The sequence below is a fragment of the Poeciliopsis prolifica genome, unplaced genomic scaffold (assembly GCF_027474105.1).
Source record: "Poeciliopsis prolifica strain line A6 unplaced genomic scaffold, Auburn_PproV2 SCAFFOLD014, whole genome shotgun sequence".
NCBI lineage: Eukaryota > Metazoa > Chordata > Actinopteri > Cyprinodontiformes > Poeciliidae > Poeciliopsis > Poeciliopsis prolifica.
In genome coordinates this window covers 3865637-3884893 of record NW_026562389.1, presented here as the reverse complement: position 1 = coordinate 3884893, position 19257 = coordinate 3865637, and the positions used below count along the sequence as shown (strand labels likewise).

The following is a 19257-nucleotide window of genomic DNA, read 5'->3' as shown; positions in this document are numbered from 1 at the left end:
AGAAGACTTTTTCAAATAGACACAAAATGCAGTCAAAAAGTTGACAAACATTCTTTACAACCTTCTTAAAAAACACAAAGTCCTTCTCCTTGGGAATCAACCATGAACAAATAGGTAAATGTCATACAAACCAATAAGGAGTTCTGCAGAATGAACCCTGATAGGAGTTTAATGTGCGTTGGCCGTCTGTAGTCAGTGAAGCTTGACATGCAGGTTATCCTGGACAATGCTCTCATTGTAAGCACAAATGATGCTGCTTGTGTTAAGCAGGCCATTAGAAAAGCAAGTCACTCAGAAAAACTGCAGGAGTGCGTTGAGAAAAGGCAAGTTAAGGAGGTCGTTCCTGCCATCACTGAGGTGATTGTTGTTTCAAACATAATGTAATCCCCAATTTCAGTTCAGTTTAAACCACTTCAGTCAGTGCAGGTATGGTTTCACTTTCTATTTATTTAACAACAAAGAAAACATTAAACAAAAACGGTTTAAATTCCTTTTCATCCTGGTGGGACAGTAGAATTCGGAATATTCTGAAGGAAAGACAGTTAACATATTAGTATTGGTATTATTGGTTGAAATAACAATTTGCAAATAAGGTGGGGGCAAGATAAATACATATAATGCTGAATTATGCAACTAAATGTTGGGTAAGATGTCTAGGAATAAAAAGATAAATGAACATACTTAAAAATGGGTAAAAACTTACAATGAGCTGGAAGTTTGTTGAAGTCTCCATCAGCATTTGGGTGTATGGATGCTTAGAAATAACAGAGAATGGGACTGATTCATTGCACGCGTATCCCAGCTCAATGTACACACTCTCAAGATTCTGAACAGACAGCAGAGACAAAAAGATTAATTAGCAGGTCAGGAAACTTCAGTAATAAAAATAAAGACAAACAATTCCTAGTGACCATTTTTGCATTGAAAACTTTACAAAATGGACCATAAGAGGCTCCAAACTAATCAGTATCTTCTCAATGTGTCTGATTCTAACCAAAAATCCAAACCTATTGGGTGAACATTTTATTGGATAAGGAAATAGAATTGGAGAATCCCTGAAATTTAACCTTTTATTTCTGCTTTTCCCACACAGAATTCAAGAAATTGTTGTTGAAGCCAGCCTGTAGAGACTCAGTGATATCATGCTGCAGGGCAATGCGTTTTTATGTTTTAGATTGATGACAAACCTACTAAAACAGCCTGGCACAAAAGACCTGCCTGCTTCATTAAAAATTCATTCTCTCTCCGTTGTCACCTTCTAAATTAGGACTAGGCTAAATCCTTTACATATTAATTTGATAACCACAATATTTATATTTAGTCATTAAATCTAATATGGTGTTATGTGTGTGAGCTTTGGTTAAATGAAGCTTAAATATAACGAGATGCTAAACAAGGTCTATTGTTGCTCTCTGGGTAATTCGTCATTATTATAGATTTAACAGAATGTAACATGAATTGTGATCAAAATTCACACTATAGTGGAACACATTTTCTTCCAAACCTAAATATTAGTAATTTGCTGAACTGAAATTCCTAAATACCTGTCTGTGTTGTTCGTAAGTCATGCTCCCTTGAGGAAGGGTAATGCCCCACATCTTGGTGAGTTTGTGGCAGATGACGCTAAGCAGAGCAGAAATGGGAACTTCCTCGTCCTTAAAAAAACTGCAAGATGAAAACAGAACATCCTCCTCTTTGTAGTCTTCAGTGAACTTGAAGGATGTGGGCTCCGTGGTTTCTTCCGTGCCAGGTAGAGACTGTATTGAAAAATCCTTTATGTCAATTTAAGAAATGAGCGTGGCTTATATAAAATAATCTAACAAATACAGAAATATAGCACAACATCTGGGTTTGATTTGACTCACTTTGCTTTTTATATACTCACATTTACGAGAAGGCTCAGTAATGGCTGCTGGAGATGTTTCCCCAACACTACACTAAGTGCTCTTATAAAACCCTGTTTGGGGATTGGGTTGGCTGCAAAGTACTGCAGCATGGACACATAATCCAGCAGAGGAGGAGAGGAGGAATGGTCTGCAAACAAGTGGAAAAAGAACTACAACAGAAACAAATTGATACAAGTATCAATTAATAATTATTTCAGTGTTTTGCAGGTGTGTTGATTTGAAATGTAAGACAAAACAAAAGTTCCACCATCTTTTGAAATCACCAACAGTGGAATGTAAAAACTGCAAAGGTTTAATTACTTAGACTTCTTTGCAAATGTATCCATACCCTTAGAACATTTTCACATTCTCATAGATACTGGATGGAGAACGCCTGTGAAAAATCTCAGTATCTACTCATAATGATACTGCCACCACCATGGCCACATTTCTACTATAGATTATGTTTGGCTAAAAGGTTTTCTTCCAGTTTCATTCGACCTGTTTTCTGTGTCCTCTGACATGGTGTGTGATAAACAGTAAAGAGCTAATTGTTTGGCTTTTATTCAACAAACATTTGGAAACATTTACCAATCTTTTACAAATGAAGTGAGATCACACACAGGTGAAATATATCTACCAATTGAGTAACTTCTGAGGGAAATCAGCTATACTGGATTTTTTGTGACACACTTTTGATAATGTAATTTTAAATTAGAACCACTCATTATGTTTTTTCCCTTTCACAATGATGGCTTGGTCTGTCACGTAAAATTCAACTGAAAAAACATTCAAGTTTATGGTGTGGACAAATCAAATTTCTTTTTGGATTAGAAGTAAAGAAGTTAAACTCTAGCCTGTTACCTTCTGCAGGTTTGCTGAACGGTCATAGGGGAGAGGCTCTAAAGGATCCTCAGGAACTTTCTGGACACTCTGACCAGAAAACCACAACTCTACCTGTTCAGAAGAAAAAAGAAAAGCTGATCAACCAATCCATGAAACTAATTTCTGTGACAGCTTCTATTTACACATTATAGGTTTATTTTTCTCACAAACAAACAGAACGGGGTTGGACATGTTATAAGTCATGCACACCCACCCACACAAATAGTTCAAATTAATGTGAAATCTGGGTTCAGGATAGATGCTAACCTTTAGGTACTGTTCCTCGTTTATAAATCCGGTGTCTTTAGAATCTGCTTCCTTAAATTGTTTCAACAAATACAGCAGCTGTGACAGAGAGGGAAGCGGCCACGGGAGAGTAGCGCTGAGCATAAAGCGTCGCCAGTCTACCAGCTCATATTCATCAGTTAGCAAAGAATTAATCTCTAACAGCTGAAAGCAAAAGACAGGACATGGCATTTACTGCTCATTCAAAATAAAATTTCCGCTGTATTCACTGCTACACCTGAAAAAAATAAAACATTACAAATGAACAGATATCAGAAGCAGAGAATTCAAGGAGAAAGACCACCTCTCCTCTGGTCACTGAGAGCCTCAAACCTGCTGAATACCTGAATTTCAATCATATCTGTCCAGGCCTCGGGCACAATGCTCCTGCCTGTGCTGTTAGAGACCAAATCTTGGAAAAAGTAAAAGAAGTCAGAACTGGACATAAAGCCTAAAAGACAGAAAGGGAAAAACAATTATGGGTTGATGAGTGGGAAGAATAATAAACTTAGTAACAGTCCAATTAGTCTCTGGTGTACACATGAACCTGATGGAGCTATGTTGATCAGATGATTGAAGAGTGATTCCAACTGAGCAACCGTCAGTATGGACCGATTTGATTTCTCCACGGAAGGGGGACGCGGTGGGAGAACCACACCCGAAACCAACAGACAATCTCCATTCAAATAGAACTCACGGTCTTCCTAAAGTACAGAACAAAAAAACTGGTCTCAGTTTTTTATAATAAAAGCACACGAGTAGACTAAAAAGACTCAATGAAAGGCTCTACAAACCATCACCAGCTCGTACTGCAGCTTACTCGAAGCCTCTATGTGGTAGCGAACCACTTCTCCAAGTTGATCGATACTGGAAACAGAAAAATTAAAACATTCTGTACGCAATACATGTTTAAAATACTTTGTCGCATTTAAGACCCCTAAATATTTTCACATTTTATCACAACCATAATATGCATTGCACTTTAATGGGATTTTATGAAATAGACAAGCACAAAGTAGTGAATAGTGGTGTGCATTCATGCTCACTCAGAATTGCAGCAGGTCTTTTGAGTATATTTCTACCTGCTGCTCTGAAGAGGTTGAGCATTACATCTTTTGCTCATCTTCCATTGATAGTTAAGGCTGAGTCAGACTGAATGGAGACCATCTCTGAATATCAATTTTCAAATCAAGCCATATACCACACTTTAGTGTATTTAGGTCAGGACTCTGAGTGGACCATATCTGAGTCAGGTTTTATCTATATCTACAGCGCCCCCACATGGACAAAATAATAAAAAAAAGTATGGTTTTGAAAATGGTCAACAAACAATACGGTTTCTATTAAAATAAATGGATTTAACCAAAATTATTTTCTACATTTCCATAAATTAATGACAGACATTTGCTAAGTATTGTGGGGCATTATGAGTTACATCAAACAGCTAAAAAACACTATAGTTTCTCCAACAAGTCAAATACAGAAGTTCAAACTCCCTTTACACTAAGAATACAAATATGTTTCAGTACAACCAAAAATATTCAAATCCGGTTTATGCTACTCACTATAATCTACTATGCTATTAAAGTTTGTGGTAGTAGTGTAACAAAATAGGGAGAATTTCTAGAGGTATGAATGCATTTGTAAACCACACGATGTAAAGGGCTGCTGTACATACACAAATATGGTCAAACCACATCAAACCATAAGGTGAACTGATGTTTAAATATTCATACCACTTCATTTCGGACAGATAGCATGATTCAAACTGCTTCTCCAGTTTGCCAAAAGTCTCATGCACTATGCTTTCCAGGTTGTTGAGCATTGTCAGGCCACAATCTTTGACCAGCTCAAGACGAATCTTTATTGAATTTTCTACAAAAGACACAGAAACAGGACAAATACCCAATAAAGTACTAAATACAATGTTATCTCTGTGCATAAAAGTAACTACATACAGGAACAAACATTAAAACAACCCACTGCATGATCATATAAATACTTGACTACATGTTAGTGGGGCAGATGGTGTCGTTGTACATACCCTCATGACTCACAGCAGCTGCAAATTCTTTACATATTTTCTCTCTAAGTTCTTGTTCTTGAGTTTTTTCTGGAGGTTTTGGGGTTGGAATCTCCACTACTGGTGGAGGTAATGCTGTGGAAAGTAAAAGATTATAAAGGAGGGCGGATTTAAAAAAGGAAATTAAACAATTACAGTACATATACTTTCTAAAGGTTGTTAAGTATCATGCCTGCTTGCTTTTTTTGCTTTTCCTTTTTAGAACTTTTTGGACTTGTCTTCTTTGTTACGATCTCTTTTTCTTCTACAATCTCTTCTGGCACTTCTGCCTCTTTCAGCTGGGATTCTATTGACACCTACACAATTTGAAAGACCAGCAAGAGTCATTACAGCAAAAAGGTAGGTAGTATAATGGGTAGAGAACATTTAAAATACTCTTCAAGCTAACAAAAAATAACATTACCAAATCCTTGATAGTTTGAATTGCTTGAAGAGCCTCTTCGTAGTCACTTATAAGTTTCCCCTTAAATAACTAGAAGAAACAACAAAAAGAATCAGTATCTGCTGTGCTTATTGATCAGAATAAAGTATAACACTAAAAGTGACATTTACATTGTCTAATATCTTAGAGGAAGACTTCGTGGACTCAGGGGGTCTAACAAAAGTAGAGAACAATCAGGTGTACATAATGTGTTATCACAATATATATGTTAAAGTGTATAGCATCAACAGGCTTTTCAGAGGACAACTGATGTACTTCTACTTACAGTTTTTTATCACTTGTCTGGTCCTTCACAATACTGCTCAATGGCTCCGTACTAACAAAACACATTTTTAAGTAATTTTCATTAGCCTGTAGTAACGTTCCATCACATTTATTAATTTATGCTCATTTCAATAAGTAATCAATGTAGTACAAAAGTATTTATATTCTTTAAACGTTTTTTAGACTGTGTTGTGACAGCTTCATTATTCAATGCATTTTAATTACATTTTATGGGGCAGTTCAGGAAAAAACACATATAATAATGAGGTGGATGAAAAATCGTTTTTCTTTGAACAGAGAGTGTCTGTGAAAAGCAATTTTGGTCTCACCACAGATTTTTGATAACATTTAGGTGTAGGGATATGTGATATTGAATTAAAATCATATTTATTGTGATGGATGGCAGTAACAATATATATCATGATATTTTTGGTATAAAACTTACAATTGACATGAAAACAATTTCAAGAAATTAAACAATCACATTTTTGTGATTTTTGCCTTTAAATACATTCTACCCAGAACTCCTGAGTTTAAGCCTCACTTCATGTAAATATAAATATATATTTATGTTCTGTTTTATGCTGCCTCCTATTATTGCCAGGTCTCCCTTAAAATAAGATTCTTAATCTAAATGACAATGACTACCAAGCTAAATCAAGGTTAAATAAATAAGATATATCTCTATGGAGAAACACAATAACTTTAATATAAAGGATGTCTGTGTCAAATTCTGCTTTTTCTTCCAGCGCAGTGACTGGAACTTGGAAGTTGTAAGCATTGCTGCTACTAAAGCTAATAAATGCTTTTGTGAGGTACTGTATATTTAAGGTTCTTACATAACTTGATCACTGTCCTGATTTTCAGTTCCAGTTTCTTTCATCAGTCTGATTCTGAAATCTTTGGGAGATGTCCTAAGCGGTATTTGTTTCTGCATGCCCCAGTAGTAGACCGCCAAGGTATAGAGAGTTTCACGGAAACGGTTCATTTCTGTCTGTAGGACACAACCAAGGAAATGCTGGGATTTCAAAATTTCTGTAACATCAAACCATAAACAGTTGCATATAGTTAGCAAGTTACCTGTATTATCATAGAGTAGTGGTTGATGAGCAACCCTGATTGCTCCTCCACCCATCCATCATACATGAAGGCCGCCCTCTCCTGCTCGTCTTCTTCTTTACGCTTGTCGGTAATGTCCCACAGGCGTTCCTGCAGCTCCTGAATATACATCGGATCCACTCAGGGTTTTTTTTATTCCTTTTTAAATGACGGGCACATAATCTGTTTGCTCCTTTTGCATCAGAGTACAGCATATTCTAATGTAGTCTTACATCCAGCCTCAGATGAAGCTCTGCTTTGGTCTCCTCATCTTCTCTCATGTCATCTGGTACGCTGTTGAACACCTTCTGCCACTGAGAAACTAACTCCTGCTTCAAGTCAGGGCAAGTCAAAAAGTGGTTGTATCTTTCTCTGAAAAAGTGTCAGTTTTACAATAAAATTAGAAAGATTTACATTAACTGCAAAATACTATAGAGAAAAACTATAAACACTTCTAAACCCCTTTTCTGAGCACCCACATTAGAACAAATAACATTTATGCCTATTCTGACATGAAACAACCAGGAGAACATGTGCAAAACAAAATCTAGAAACAAAAAAATTGATCATGATGAATTGATTATTGTAAAAATTATCACCCAATTTAACAATCAATTAGTTGTTAACTAATGTATAGTCTTGAAAAAGGGTCATTTGCTGAAAGAATTTACTCAGCGCAGTACATAAGCCAAAACTGTAGTGAAATATATAGGTATGCATTTAAGATTATAGAAGGAAACATTTTTGTCTGTAAATCCATTCTACCCAAAACTACTGAACTGGTGGTTTTAGCTTCACATGGTTCAAATTATTCAATTATCCAATTCAAAATCTCCTTTTGCTCGAGCGCCTTTTGCTGTCCAATGATTGATTGGTTAATCAAAAATTATTAAGCATATTAGCCCTACACTGTATAGATGTTAGTCAAGCAGAAAGGCCTGAGATTTTTACATGTTGATGTTAGAAGTGTTTTTTATCTGCATCCTTTGCTCCCAATGATCAAATTTGCATCTATTAATGTATTTTTAATAATGGCTTTGAAGAGAAATGCAGAATGTGTCATTTTGTTATCCCAATAATCAATTGATCATGAGAATAATCAACAGATTAATTAATAGCTAAAATAATCATAAGTTGCATTTCTAAAAAGAATCAAATATGCTATAAACTGTTGGTGGCTGAATGTGGATCTGAATATGTTTGGTTTAACTGAACAATCAATTCTTGTTAGCTTGTAAACTGGAAAATTTCACACAAAGGGCAGTTGGTGCTTCAATTTGAAACATAGAAACCAAAAGACTGAACATGATACCTGATATTGAAAAGGTGGCGATCAATAAGAGTGAGCTGTAAACGCAGCTGCTGCATTATATGCCTTATGCTGTTTACATAAGACTGACAGACATCTTTCCAGTGTGAACACAGGTATTCAGGTACTTGCTGGAGAAAGATAATAAGGGGAAAATATGAACTAATCAACAGCAGAGAAGGAGGATAGTAATAGCAAAATAAGGAAAAGATGAATATCAGTTATCTCTGACAGATAGGAGACTAGAAGTCTAGCAAAGAAATCAATAAAATACACTTTTGTGGCTGTAACAAGACAAAACGTCTATAAAGAGCTTTGCAAGGTACTATAAATGTTACAAGGTGGCTAAAATGAATACATTTTTGTAATATATGCAAGAGTTACAACTAAATGTTGGAGATAATAAACAAATAAAGCATGTCAATAAAAACAATATATCTTACTGGAGCCAGAGCTTCGTTTACGTAGAGCGGATTTGTTGCGAATGATCCTGGTGGTTGGATATTGTCATTGAGTGGGTCAACAGACCCAGTGGACGTTACCACAGTGTCAGAAAATCCTTTTTATCACACAAAAATGTACAAGTTAACTTTAAAACAAGGTATGATTCAAAAGCAGCTGATCAAATCATGTCTTAATGAATGTTTGTAGATCAAGAGTACAATCTGACTTGTGTCTTTTGCCTTCTTGAGGCTGGAGGCGGGCCTTATAGAAGTCCTTTTTTCCTGAGGTTTGGAGCCCTCCGACAACACTTCTTCAGCAAGAAGATCAACGGCAACTAATTAGGGAATTAATTGCAACGACTTAGTTAGTGTTGTATTTATGCTCAGTAAAAATGTTTGACAAATATAAATTCACTTTAAAATAACTGCAGCTGATCAAATGTCTTAAATATTTTTATATCAAGAGTAAAATCTCATTTGAATCTCTTCCCCTCTTTCTATCCATATTCACACAAAAATCTAAACTAAATAAATCTCTGTGGAGTTCCTAGAGGTTCCACTTGGGGTCCTCTCCTCAACATAATTTTATCTTTTGAAATTTTGCAGAATAATCATGTAGAGCATCATAATTATGCTGATGAAACACAACTATATTTATGCCTATTGCCAGGAGACTTTAGTCAGGTGCGTGTACTTCATAAATGCATTAAACAAATTAACATTTGGATGAGTCTAAATTTTCTTCAGAAAAGGCATAGGTTGAAAATTAATGCCCATCTCCTTTCAATTGGTTTAACATGTTCAACAGGACTCTGAAAAATTAATAATTAATGCTTTTGTTTTTAGCAGACTTGATTATTATAATGTTATTTTGCTCGGACTTCCAAAAAAATCAATAACATCAAGAGTCCCCCTTGATCCTATTGAACAAGCTTCTTCAGAAGCTGAAGAGTCTTCACAGCGAGAGTCTCCTCTAATACAGAGTCCAACATCTTAGTCCGGTCTTTACATCGGTTTTCTGTTGCTCAAAGAATAGAGTTCAAAATTTCACTGATGGTTTACAAAGGACGTTATGGTAAAAGCCTGGACTACATCTCTGGTCTGTTCATTGCTATTAGGGGTGCACCAATTGCAGTTTTCTGGCTGATCACCTGACCTGCCGATTCTGATTTTGGCCGATACCAATTGGTTTGTTTCATGGTAAATTGTAGCAAAAAAGCTGCTGAGTTGGCAACAGCGGGATGATTATTCTTAAGTGTGAATGCGCAGACATGATCAGCCGGCGAATCATATCCTCTATTGCTCACAGCAAAGCGATAGAGGAATGTGATTTTTAGATCTTTGTTGAGATCAGTGGTTAATATCAGCTTCCTATTTACGCATTGATGACCGATCTTCAAAACATAAGGAAATCGGGGCCGATTTATTGGTGCATCTCTAATTGCTATGAACCATCAAAACTTCTGAACTAAACCTAATAACTATTCCATGAGTTCCAACAAAGCATCCTGAAGCAGCTTTTAGTTATTATGCACTTATTATGCACAAGGCACTTAACCCCAAATTGCCTACCAATCTGCGTATTGGTGTATGAATGTGTGTGCGAATGGGTGAATGTGACTCTTATGCATTTGAGTGGTCAAAATGACTGGAAAAGCGCTATATAAGTTCAGTCCATTTACTAAAAATCAAATCTAGAATAAACTTCCTGTTCAATGAAGGAATGCTCACATGTTGTTTTTTTTTAAACTAGTTTTAAAATATATCCTATTCGCTCATGCCTACTCTTAACCCAATTTTCTTACTTTATCTTTTTGATTTGATGTGTTGTACTAGATTTTTGATTTTATATTAGCATTTTGAATTCCTTTTGGCTGACAGGTCCTATATATAAATAAAGCTGACTTGCCTTGCTTTGCCTTAACGATGGAGCTGGACCTCCTCCTTGGTATGTAATCTAACATACCATCTTCACCATGAAGCCCAGCAACTAATAAAGGAGTCAATTGCAAGATTTGAGTAAACATTGTATTCCTGCATAATAGAACATGTTGACAAACACAAATGAACTTTAAAATAACTGCATGAGGTGATCAAATCATGTCTTAAGAGTGAAATCTCACCGGAGTCTCTTCCCCTCCTACCGGCTTTAGAACCCCTTCTTGTTTCCACACCTTTTGGGATTTCCTCTTCGACAGGAATTTCTGAGGGAATTAATTGCAAGATTTCAGTAAATACTATATGTGTGGCTCACTAAAACATGTTGACAGATTCATATACAAAAGTCTCTGTTCTTAAGCAGTGGAAATTTTAGTATTTGAAAGCAAGGAGGTTTCTTTGAATTAAAGTATTTTAATCATTTAATTATTTGGAATAATTGACAAATTACCTGACTAGTTGAGCTAAACATCAACACTAAAATGGTAAAATAAATAAATAAATCACCTTCATATTGCTCTCTCAGAACCTCACACAGGGCAGACTCCACTTTGATATAAAGTTCCCCCTCTTCTACATCAGCGGCGACTTTAACCAAAATGTTTTGCTTTTCACCATACCACTTTTCTAGCTTTGGCCAGGTTTCCCGAAAAGCGGCAAGCCTTCCAGAAAAAAATCAAGAGTCATGCAGGAGAAGAATTCGATCCAGCAGTATCACGTTGTGCTACGTGTGTGTAATGCTGCACTACCTGTGTATAATGTGTGGAGAACACCTGGTGGTATCTGCTGGTTGGGAGGGTGTTACGGCAACAGCAGTATCAGCAGCATAAGCAACATCAACAGCAAAAGAAGCATCAGCAGCATCAGCATCTGTAGATACTTTGCCATAAAAATGACCACATGAGCACCAAAAAATATTGACCTTGTTCTTTTTCATAACACAGAGCAAAAAGTCCCAATCGCATCATCATACCTTTATCTTTGGTTGCCCTTTTAACCACAGACTCATCAGGTATATCCAGTAGCACAGCCAAGTCCATCACAGGAGGAATAGATATTGGTGGTTTGAGCTGCTCTGGATTAGGAACAAGTTCAAATGTGTTGAGTTCGGGGCCATGTTCTTCTTCCACAAACCCACCCAAAGCTTTCTCCAGCAATTGAGCTTGAGTGATGTTACTTGGAAAGCCATCCAGGATCCAACCTGAGTGAGCTGGAACCTGACTAATGGGAGGAAATCAGCTATTTTAGAGTTTGTTGTTAACCTGCGTCAATAGAAACCAACCATTTAGTTCAATACAACAAATGACCAATTGATAAAATATGGTACAATAAAATCATTTTCAAGTATAAAGCTCAAAATGCTTTATATCGGAGCCACTTTCATCCATATATATGCAGATTGGGAAGTGCCTGGCCCGGAGGCACATGTAACAAGAGAAAGCTGGAACTGAAAAGCTGTCAATTGCATGACAACTACCCACTCAAACACAGTCAACCTACTGAGGACAGCTGGCCTGCCTAAACCATGCAATAGTATGTCATAGTTCATGTAACATCATTATTACCTGATTGCTTCAACTAAACTATCCACTATCAGCTCATTTGGAATGGCATTTCCTTTCCTCAGCTCCCTTTCTACTGACGCTGCAATGGAGGCCATCTGCATAAACACATAACAGAAACACATCACACATAACAGAAAGTTACATCTATTTCATTACAAACAGACGTTAGGTCTGGAATAATTATGCATAAAATGTATTCATTTGAATATTAGGTTTCTCAGAGTCTCTTTGTTATGTTACTAGTTGAAAAATTCTGTTACTAGGAATACAAAATTAAGCCAGTGTATTAAAATTTCATTATGAGCACTTTGAACACTCACTTTGTTACTACAATCTTTTTTTTCTTCTGGTTTGCTTTCTGAGAAAGAAAGAAGGAAGTAAGGAATGAAAGAAAGAAACAAAGAAAGAAGCAGATGTTAGGTCTGTTTCAAAATAAAGGTAAATAAGCAGCTTCAATAAAAATAATATAAATTTTACTTGGTCTCAGGGAAAAGCATTTTTAAACATCTTTAACTTTTTTACTTGAAGGAGAGCAGGCATAGGACAGAGTAAAAATGAACTTCCTTCCACTTCAAAATTATGCTCTACTTTATAGTGGCCTATCACATAAATGCCAATGAGATGCATTAAAATTTGAATTTGTAGCATGCCAAAATTGTGAAACTGTCCCAGGGGTGTGAACAGTTTTCCAAGAAACCGTACAGAAAAAAACAGCTTCAATAAACCACCTGGCTGAACCTGTGTGGGGGATTTAGGAAGCTGCTCGCTCTCCTTCTCTTCCGGCTGATCTGTAGCCTATATTGTTGGTTAAAAAGAAAAAAAAATCTACTTTAAACTTTGAACTAAGATCAACAACTAAGATAAATGGTAAATCAGTTTACAAGGTTACAAAGCCTTGAGACAGAAGTTCCAGCACTATAATTTACCTTCTCTGCTTCTCTAACAGACCTCAGCGCCTCTTCAATCAGTGTTTCAGGCGACAACACAGTGACGCCATGTGCTGGGTAGGAAACATTAACTTTATTTAATTTATGTCAACTCTTTTAGCAAAGTAGAAATTACAGGGGCTAAACACTTTTAATGTGTGAACTTTAAAAGGTACACATTTTTAATAAAATTTTATACCTTCAGCAAACTTGGCCAGAGATGTGGTCTTGCCTGCAGTAGCCTTGCCCATGACGCATGCCTTGATACGAAAATCTTTTTTCTTTAAAGATTTTAAACCTTCAGCAATCTTGGCCAGGCATTTGCTCTTGCACTGGCAAACCTTGTCCTGGATGCAGGACTTAATAGAAAATAGAGGAACGGCCGTGGCCGGTTCCCCAACAGTTGGATGAGCAATATTTTTAATTCGATGGATAGCATATGCGAGAATGTCGTTGGTGCTCGGTGGTAACTTTATTTCTTCTTTATCCTTTGACCACGTCCACACACCAACCATATTCTTAAAAATAAGACAGAATTTTTAAAATAGCTCTCTTTTATTAAAAAACAAAAAGCCATGTGTTACCTTCGGCAAAGCACTCTGACTGAATTTATAAGCAGTGAAGTAAAGTTTCATACTCACAGTGTATTCATCATAATCCAGGTTGTTGAGTACCTCCTCTTTCTTAAGCTCTGGGGGGCTTAATGCTGCCAAGAATGCAATCTCTGGCTCAATTTCTTTTTGTGACTCGTAGAAGGGAACACCCCGAATGAACAGTTCCTTCCACTCTTTATACTTCTTCTCTGGAACAAGACTGAAAATGACAGCATGAAAAATGTCAAGAAGCAAATTGTATCCACATTTTGACCACAGATCTGAAAAATGGCTTCAGGGTCATAAAGCACTGAACAATATTGAAACATAATTTAAGTGTTGTTTCATAAACAAATTTATTTGTTAAACAGTTTAAAAATATTTTTAATTATATGTTAACACAAAGTACCTTGCAGCAGGTAACGTGAGCTGGCCACTACGAGACTCTCATACAATAATCAGCTACTATATGACTTACATCAAAACTCAAAACACAAATTATAAAATGATCAAATTTCCCTTATTACAAAACAGATGAACTACTTAACTGCTGATAAAATAACACAACATAATTATCATTGCTGTCATAATCATGTTAGCTCTGAATATTGTTTTTAATATACATTTGGATCCAAATACAAAATACACCTACTACATTTAGTAGCAGTTTTTGGCCTGACAAGCTTATTGCACAGAATATTATTGCATTTTGCTGTTCCAGAAGTATTTCCAAAAACCTGAATTAGACTTTTTTGTAAACGGGGAATAAGGTGAGTAAGCTTTTTTCGGCCTGCTGACCAATAGTGTACAGCAACAGATGCATTACTCTAACAGACTATTGTTAATTTTCGAAACATGTTGTATTTTATGAAATGAACAAACACCACAATAATATCATGGTTTGACTGACAGCCTGATCCACCAGGATATGTCTGTATGTTCAAAATTCACAATAGTGACTCTCCTGTTGCCAGCTCAACAACAAAAAAATTGGTATTGGCCAAAATCGGAATCTGCAAGTTAGGTTTTTTTAAAGATCGATGACCTCCGGTCAGCCAGAAAGCTGCAATTATTACACCCTGCTTTGTTTCTTGCATATTTTTAAAAGCAAGTATGTTACGTACTTCTCTGTGATTTGGCGATATTCTCCAACTGTGGTTGCCATGTCCACTATCTGTCCCAAAGTGTCTGAGCAGAGGCCATAGTGTTTTACGTGTCTTTCGTGAGCACGCTCTGCAGCTACCATCTTGCAAAATTCAATCTCCTTTTCGATCTCTTCTGCTCGAGCCAATCTGGCATGCTCAGCCAGAACCTGCAACAGGACCAGACAGAAGCAAGGATTTAGTAGAGACAACATGGCAAAATCTTTATGTTGCTGTTATTAAGGCAATAATAAATTCTTACTTAAATATTGAAATCTGTCAATGCCTTTCTTTACTTTAATAATTATTACTTTCCCACACACGTAAAGATATCTGTTTAACAAATTATTTTGTTCATAACACCAAACAACACAACCACACATTAACTCAAAGCAACCAAAACCATACATTTCCTTGAAATCCCCACTGCAAAAACACAAAATCTCACTTATATTTTGTTGGGTTTTGAGTGCAAATATCTTTGTACACTTGAAAAAATGAAGCTAACTTACAAATCCCTTTCTTCTGAGCAAGATACAAACCTTGTTTAAAGCTAATAACTTGCTAACGTTATCGACAAAGTACTTGTTCCACTGGCAGATTATTTCACTTATAGTGACACATTTTTCTCATGTAATAAGGGAAATAATCTATCAGTGAAACTACAGTACTTTTTAATCTATGGTCAAGAAGTATTTACTCCATATATCTTGATCAAAACTTACTTTTAAGTTAGCTTTGTCTTTTTTTAAAGTGCATACAAATATTTGCTCTAGAAAACATAGAAAAGTACTTGGTAAGATTTTGTTTTTGCAATGATCACCCATAGAATGATTGAATATGCTTCTCACCGCCTCCTTGTCCAGAGCTTCTTTAAAATCCTTTTCTCTCTGACGCTTGTACTGCTGCTCTCTGAACAGGCGATTCTCCAAAATCACTTCTTTCTGCCTCCGTATCTGCATCAGTTGTTCAGCCAAACGCTGCTCCTGCTGCGTCTGACGAGTCAGACGACGCACCATTTGTTCTTCAAGCTGCGCCTCCTGAAACAGAGGTTTAAAATCATAGTACAGCACAATGTGATTGAGGATATTCGTGAATATGCAAAATTCCAGAAAAAAAACAAATGCCACTGTGAGTATTTGTTCCTGTTGGGAATATAAAACTTCACAAAGTTTTACCTGCTGAGATTCACGCTCTTTAAACTGCTCCATTAGAAATCTGTCAACTCTTTTTTGTCTCTCCTCTCGAGCCACAGCATTCTCCTTCATCTGCTGCCGGATTCCTTGTATATACTTGGTATTGGATTGTAATGTCACTTTGTCTGGTTTATCTGAAGGGACTTCGGTGTCCTCTATGACGGGACCAAGGAAAGAGTCCACAGGAATGGATTGGTCACTGGGGCTGAAAATAATGAATATAGAGGATAAGTATACACCTTTACAAACAGAACCATTTAAATAAAGTAGTATCTTATAAGTATCTTATGTTAACTTTACCATTTTCTCTTACCTTGACATAGCCACATAACTCGAGCTGGAAAGTTTGTGCTGTTTCTCCTCAAACTTGGCTATTTCAGCCTGGACCATCTGCACAAGCAAAGCAGTTGAAAAAGCAGAACAATTATCCTAGAAACCTATTCTCAAAAACAAAAAAAACTTCCTTCTGCAAAATGAAAAAAATCACATAAATGTTTGTATCTTGATCAAACCTTGACTTCTTTTTGTTTAAGTTCCTCCTGCTTCCTCCTTTTCCTGAGATCTAAACTGGAGTGCAGTGGCTTTAGCAGCTTCGTATTGGTCACAATCAAGTCACTGAACTTCTGATGACCAACCTGCAATTCACAAATTTCCCCACATAACGATAAATGCAATGCCAAGCGTCTAAGGACCACATGTATGTTTTCAACAAACTCAGGCATATTTAGGATAAACTGACTAGAAGAGTACACATTTTGTATTTTGTTCTCCATATTTTTTTACCTTTTCGATCTTTTCCAGTTTTCTCTCATCTTGGATTTTGGGTAGCTTCTTTTGCTGAATGGGTAGGCTCGCCTTCGACAAATCATTCAGTTGGTGGTCTTTACATTCATTATCCTGAGTAATTTCCGGAAGACCCTGAGGACGTTGCTGTATAAAAGGAAAGATACTTTTTACATTTTTTTGTGACTATATCAATTATTAATCTACTAATTTCGAATTCAAGAGGAAAGGTAAAAGTCAGCTGAGTATTGATAAAGAGCATATCATCCACAGATACTAGCCTCTAACCACTGGAACTGCAAAATACCTTACATATTTATTCAATGTTCTTACATAGGACTTTACTTCAGACTCCTTTTTCTGCAGGGAGGGCAGCTTCAACACTTGGTTGGTTCCTGGAGGCTTGTTCTCTTCTAATGCGACGTAGAGCTGGTAAAGAAGGTTTATGGCGACACCGTGCTTCTCCTGGATCAGATCTTGGGCTGTGCTCTTATTGAAGCTGACCCCCAGAAGCTTAAAAGTTGGCTCAAGCCGTGAAAAGTTATTGGTTTTGGCGTCGAAGGTACTAAAATAAAAAATATGATTTAATGATTGTTGAACACTTTAAATTAGTTGGCAAACAGTATAACATTGAATTCATTATTTGATTAGAAAACTTGAGTTCAGTACTGGGGTGAAGGCTTATTTCATTTTGAAGAATCTGGACTTCATTTTATCACCTACTTTAAAATATGCCATGGTCAAGCTGAGGCTGAATGATTCCACATCAAACTGTGTTGTGATTTTATGTGATGTACAAACACAAAACAGCACAAAGTTGTGAAGTTACTCTTTTAAACAACAAAGAGTAAAGTTTGGTGTTCTTCTATGTTCCTCCCCATTTACTTTAATGTTCTTAAATAAAATCAACAAACTCTTTTTTTTTTTTCAGAAGTTGCCTGATAAAGTAAATAAGAGCACACCTGTACATAATTTTATCTCAGTATAAATCCGGTTGCTCTATGAAGGCTTCAGAGGTTTAGTTAATGAATAAATGGCATCATTAAGACCAAGGAGCCCAACAGTCAAGTCTGTGCGAAACTAATGGAGGAATTCACAGCAGGGTTAGGTTATAAAACAATCTCATAAGTTTGACCATCTCACAAAGTGCACTTTCATCCATCATCTTCGAAATGGAAAGAGTAGGACAGAGTATGATATGATATGAAACTGCCTTTATGTGAACATAAAGGCAGTTTTATCTATCCGACATAAAACTGCCTTTATTTCAACATAAAGGCAGTTTTATCTAACTTTATGTTGCAGATAAAACTGCCATAAAGCCAGCTCAGAGGATTGTTGCCCCCCCCTCTGATGTGCATTTACATTCATTACAGAGGTCAGCTGTATGTTGAAACTAGCTGTATGTTTGACCTGCTGCCCTCAGGGAGGCGCTACAGGTGCATCAGCACAAAAACAAGTTCTTAAAATTCTTAATACTCAAAGCTATGTGCTGATCATATGGTGGTTATATGTACATGTATGTAGGTATGTCTGTAATACCACCATATTTATGTTGATATTTTATATCTTCCACTGTTTGCACTGTTTTTGGAGTTGGTTTTAATCTCATTGCACATGTGTACAAAAACTAAAACAACAAATTATAAACTGTAATTCTAATAAGCATATGAGTTGGCCTACCACATAGGTAAAGGTTACATTGAACTTTTGAAAGGTGCTATACAATCACTAGTTTCACAATATGGAACTTACTCGCTTTTCAGAAACATATTGAAATCCTCCTGCTTCTGATATTTATTAAGTATCTCTCCCAACAGGTAGCCATTAGCGAAATCCTTGGAAAAGTTCCTCGGGTCTAAGAGCAGACAGCAATGATGGTGTCACAAACTCTGATTAAATTATAACGTTCACAAAGTTCTGTGCTCAGATATTCACAATTCAAATCTAAGACATCAAAACCAAAGGCGCAGTTGTGCCAGGCCTTTAAAACTTAATGTCAAACTGTTTAACAAAATGCTAAAAAAAAAAAAAAAATGTAAAAAGCACTTTTTTTTCACAACTGCCTCGAGCTATTTATTGTGTTAGCGTTAGCCTAATGAAGCTAGCTCTGGGAGGATTGTTTGAATTTACACTTACCGACGGTTTCAGAGAGCCTTAGTTGACGGTTCAGCCACGAGCATAAAATATCTGACATTGCCTCTGATGAATAGATGTCACCTCATAAGCAATTCCGAGAGAAGTATCTCCTTTTTAGAAACTACAATCGTTGTTAAAATAATCAACACCGAAGAAAACTTCAGTTTTCCCCTGTTGCCATGGTGATATGTAAACAACGCTGCCATGAGGTCGCTGATGACGACCCCGATTAAATATATCGAACAAGTGTGGAAAAGTTCAAGGGGTATTAATACTTTCG

At 36.4% G+C, this 19257-nt stretch overlaps 1 protein-coding gene across 2 annotated transcripts; it reads right to left on the bottom strand.

The window, feature by feature from the left end:
* Positions 1-427: 427 nt before the first annotated feature.
* Positions 428-19166, bottom strand: spef2 (sperm flagellar 2). Of its 2 annotated transcripts, XM_055039296.1 has the most exons (41): positions 18978-19166; positions 18594-18696; positions 17172-17403; positions 16839-16985; positions 16568-16690; positions 16369-16445; positions 16038-16260; positions 15711-15899; positions 14842-15029; positions 13766-13937; positions 13324-13642; positions 13125-13198; positions 12927-12993; positions 12519-12556; positions 12199-12293; positions 11607-11854; positions 11383-11512; positions 11141-11295; positions 10819-10899; positions 10605-10685; positions 8923-9030; positions 8696-8811; positions 8256-8383; positions 7177-7315; positions 6926-7063; positions 6685-6839; positions 5847-5897; positions 5692-5734; positions 5543-5611; positions 5312-5435; positions 5101-5214; positions 4793-4931; positions 3851-3923; positions 3604-3760; positions 3401-3507; positions 3039-3221; positions 2751-2843; positions 1886-2056; positions 1545-1757; positions 704-826; positions 428-527 (listed from the first exon to the last, which is right to left on the bottom strand). In XM_055039296.1, the coding sequence occupies exons 1-41, from the start codon at positions 19033-19035 to the stop codon at positions 495-497; spliced, it is 5277 nt and encodes a 1758-aa protein (XP_054895271.1). In that variant the 5' UTR covers positions 19036-19166; the 3' UTR covers positions 428-494. The 2 variants fall into 2 exon arrangements, 1 of the variants encoding a protein (XP_054895271.1); XR_008606556.1 differs by lacking the exons at positions 428-527; positions 704-826 and having other exon boundaries at positions 1642-1757; positions 1886-2034.
* Positions 19167-19257: the final 91 nt, after the last annotated feature.

Bases quoted from the DNA above. Each gene is read 5' to 3' on its own strand.
- spef2 (XM_055039296.1), bottom strand. From the start codon at position 19,035: ATGTCAGATATTTTATGCTCGTGGCTGAACCGTCAACTAAGGCTCTCT. The intron at 15,900-16,037 runs GTAAAACTTTGT...CCTCTGTTTCAG, and splicing joins AAGAGCGTGAATCTCAGCAG to GAGGCGCAGCTTGAAGAACA. The intron at 2,844-3,038 runs GTTAGCATCTAT...TCTTCTGAACAG, and splicing joins ACGAGGAACAGTACCTAAAG to GTAGAGTTGTGGTTTTCTGG.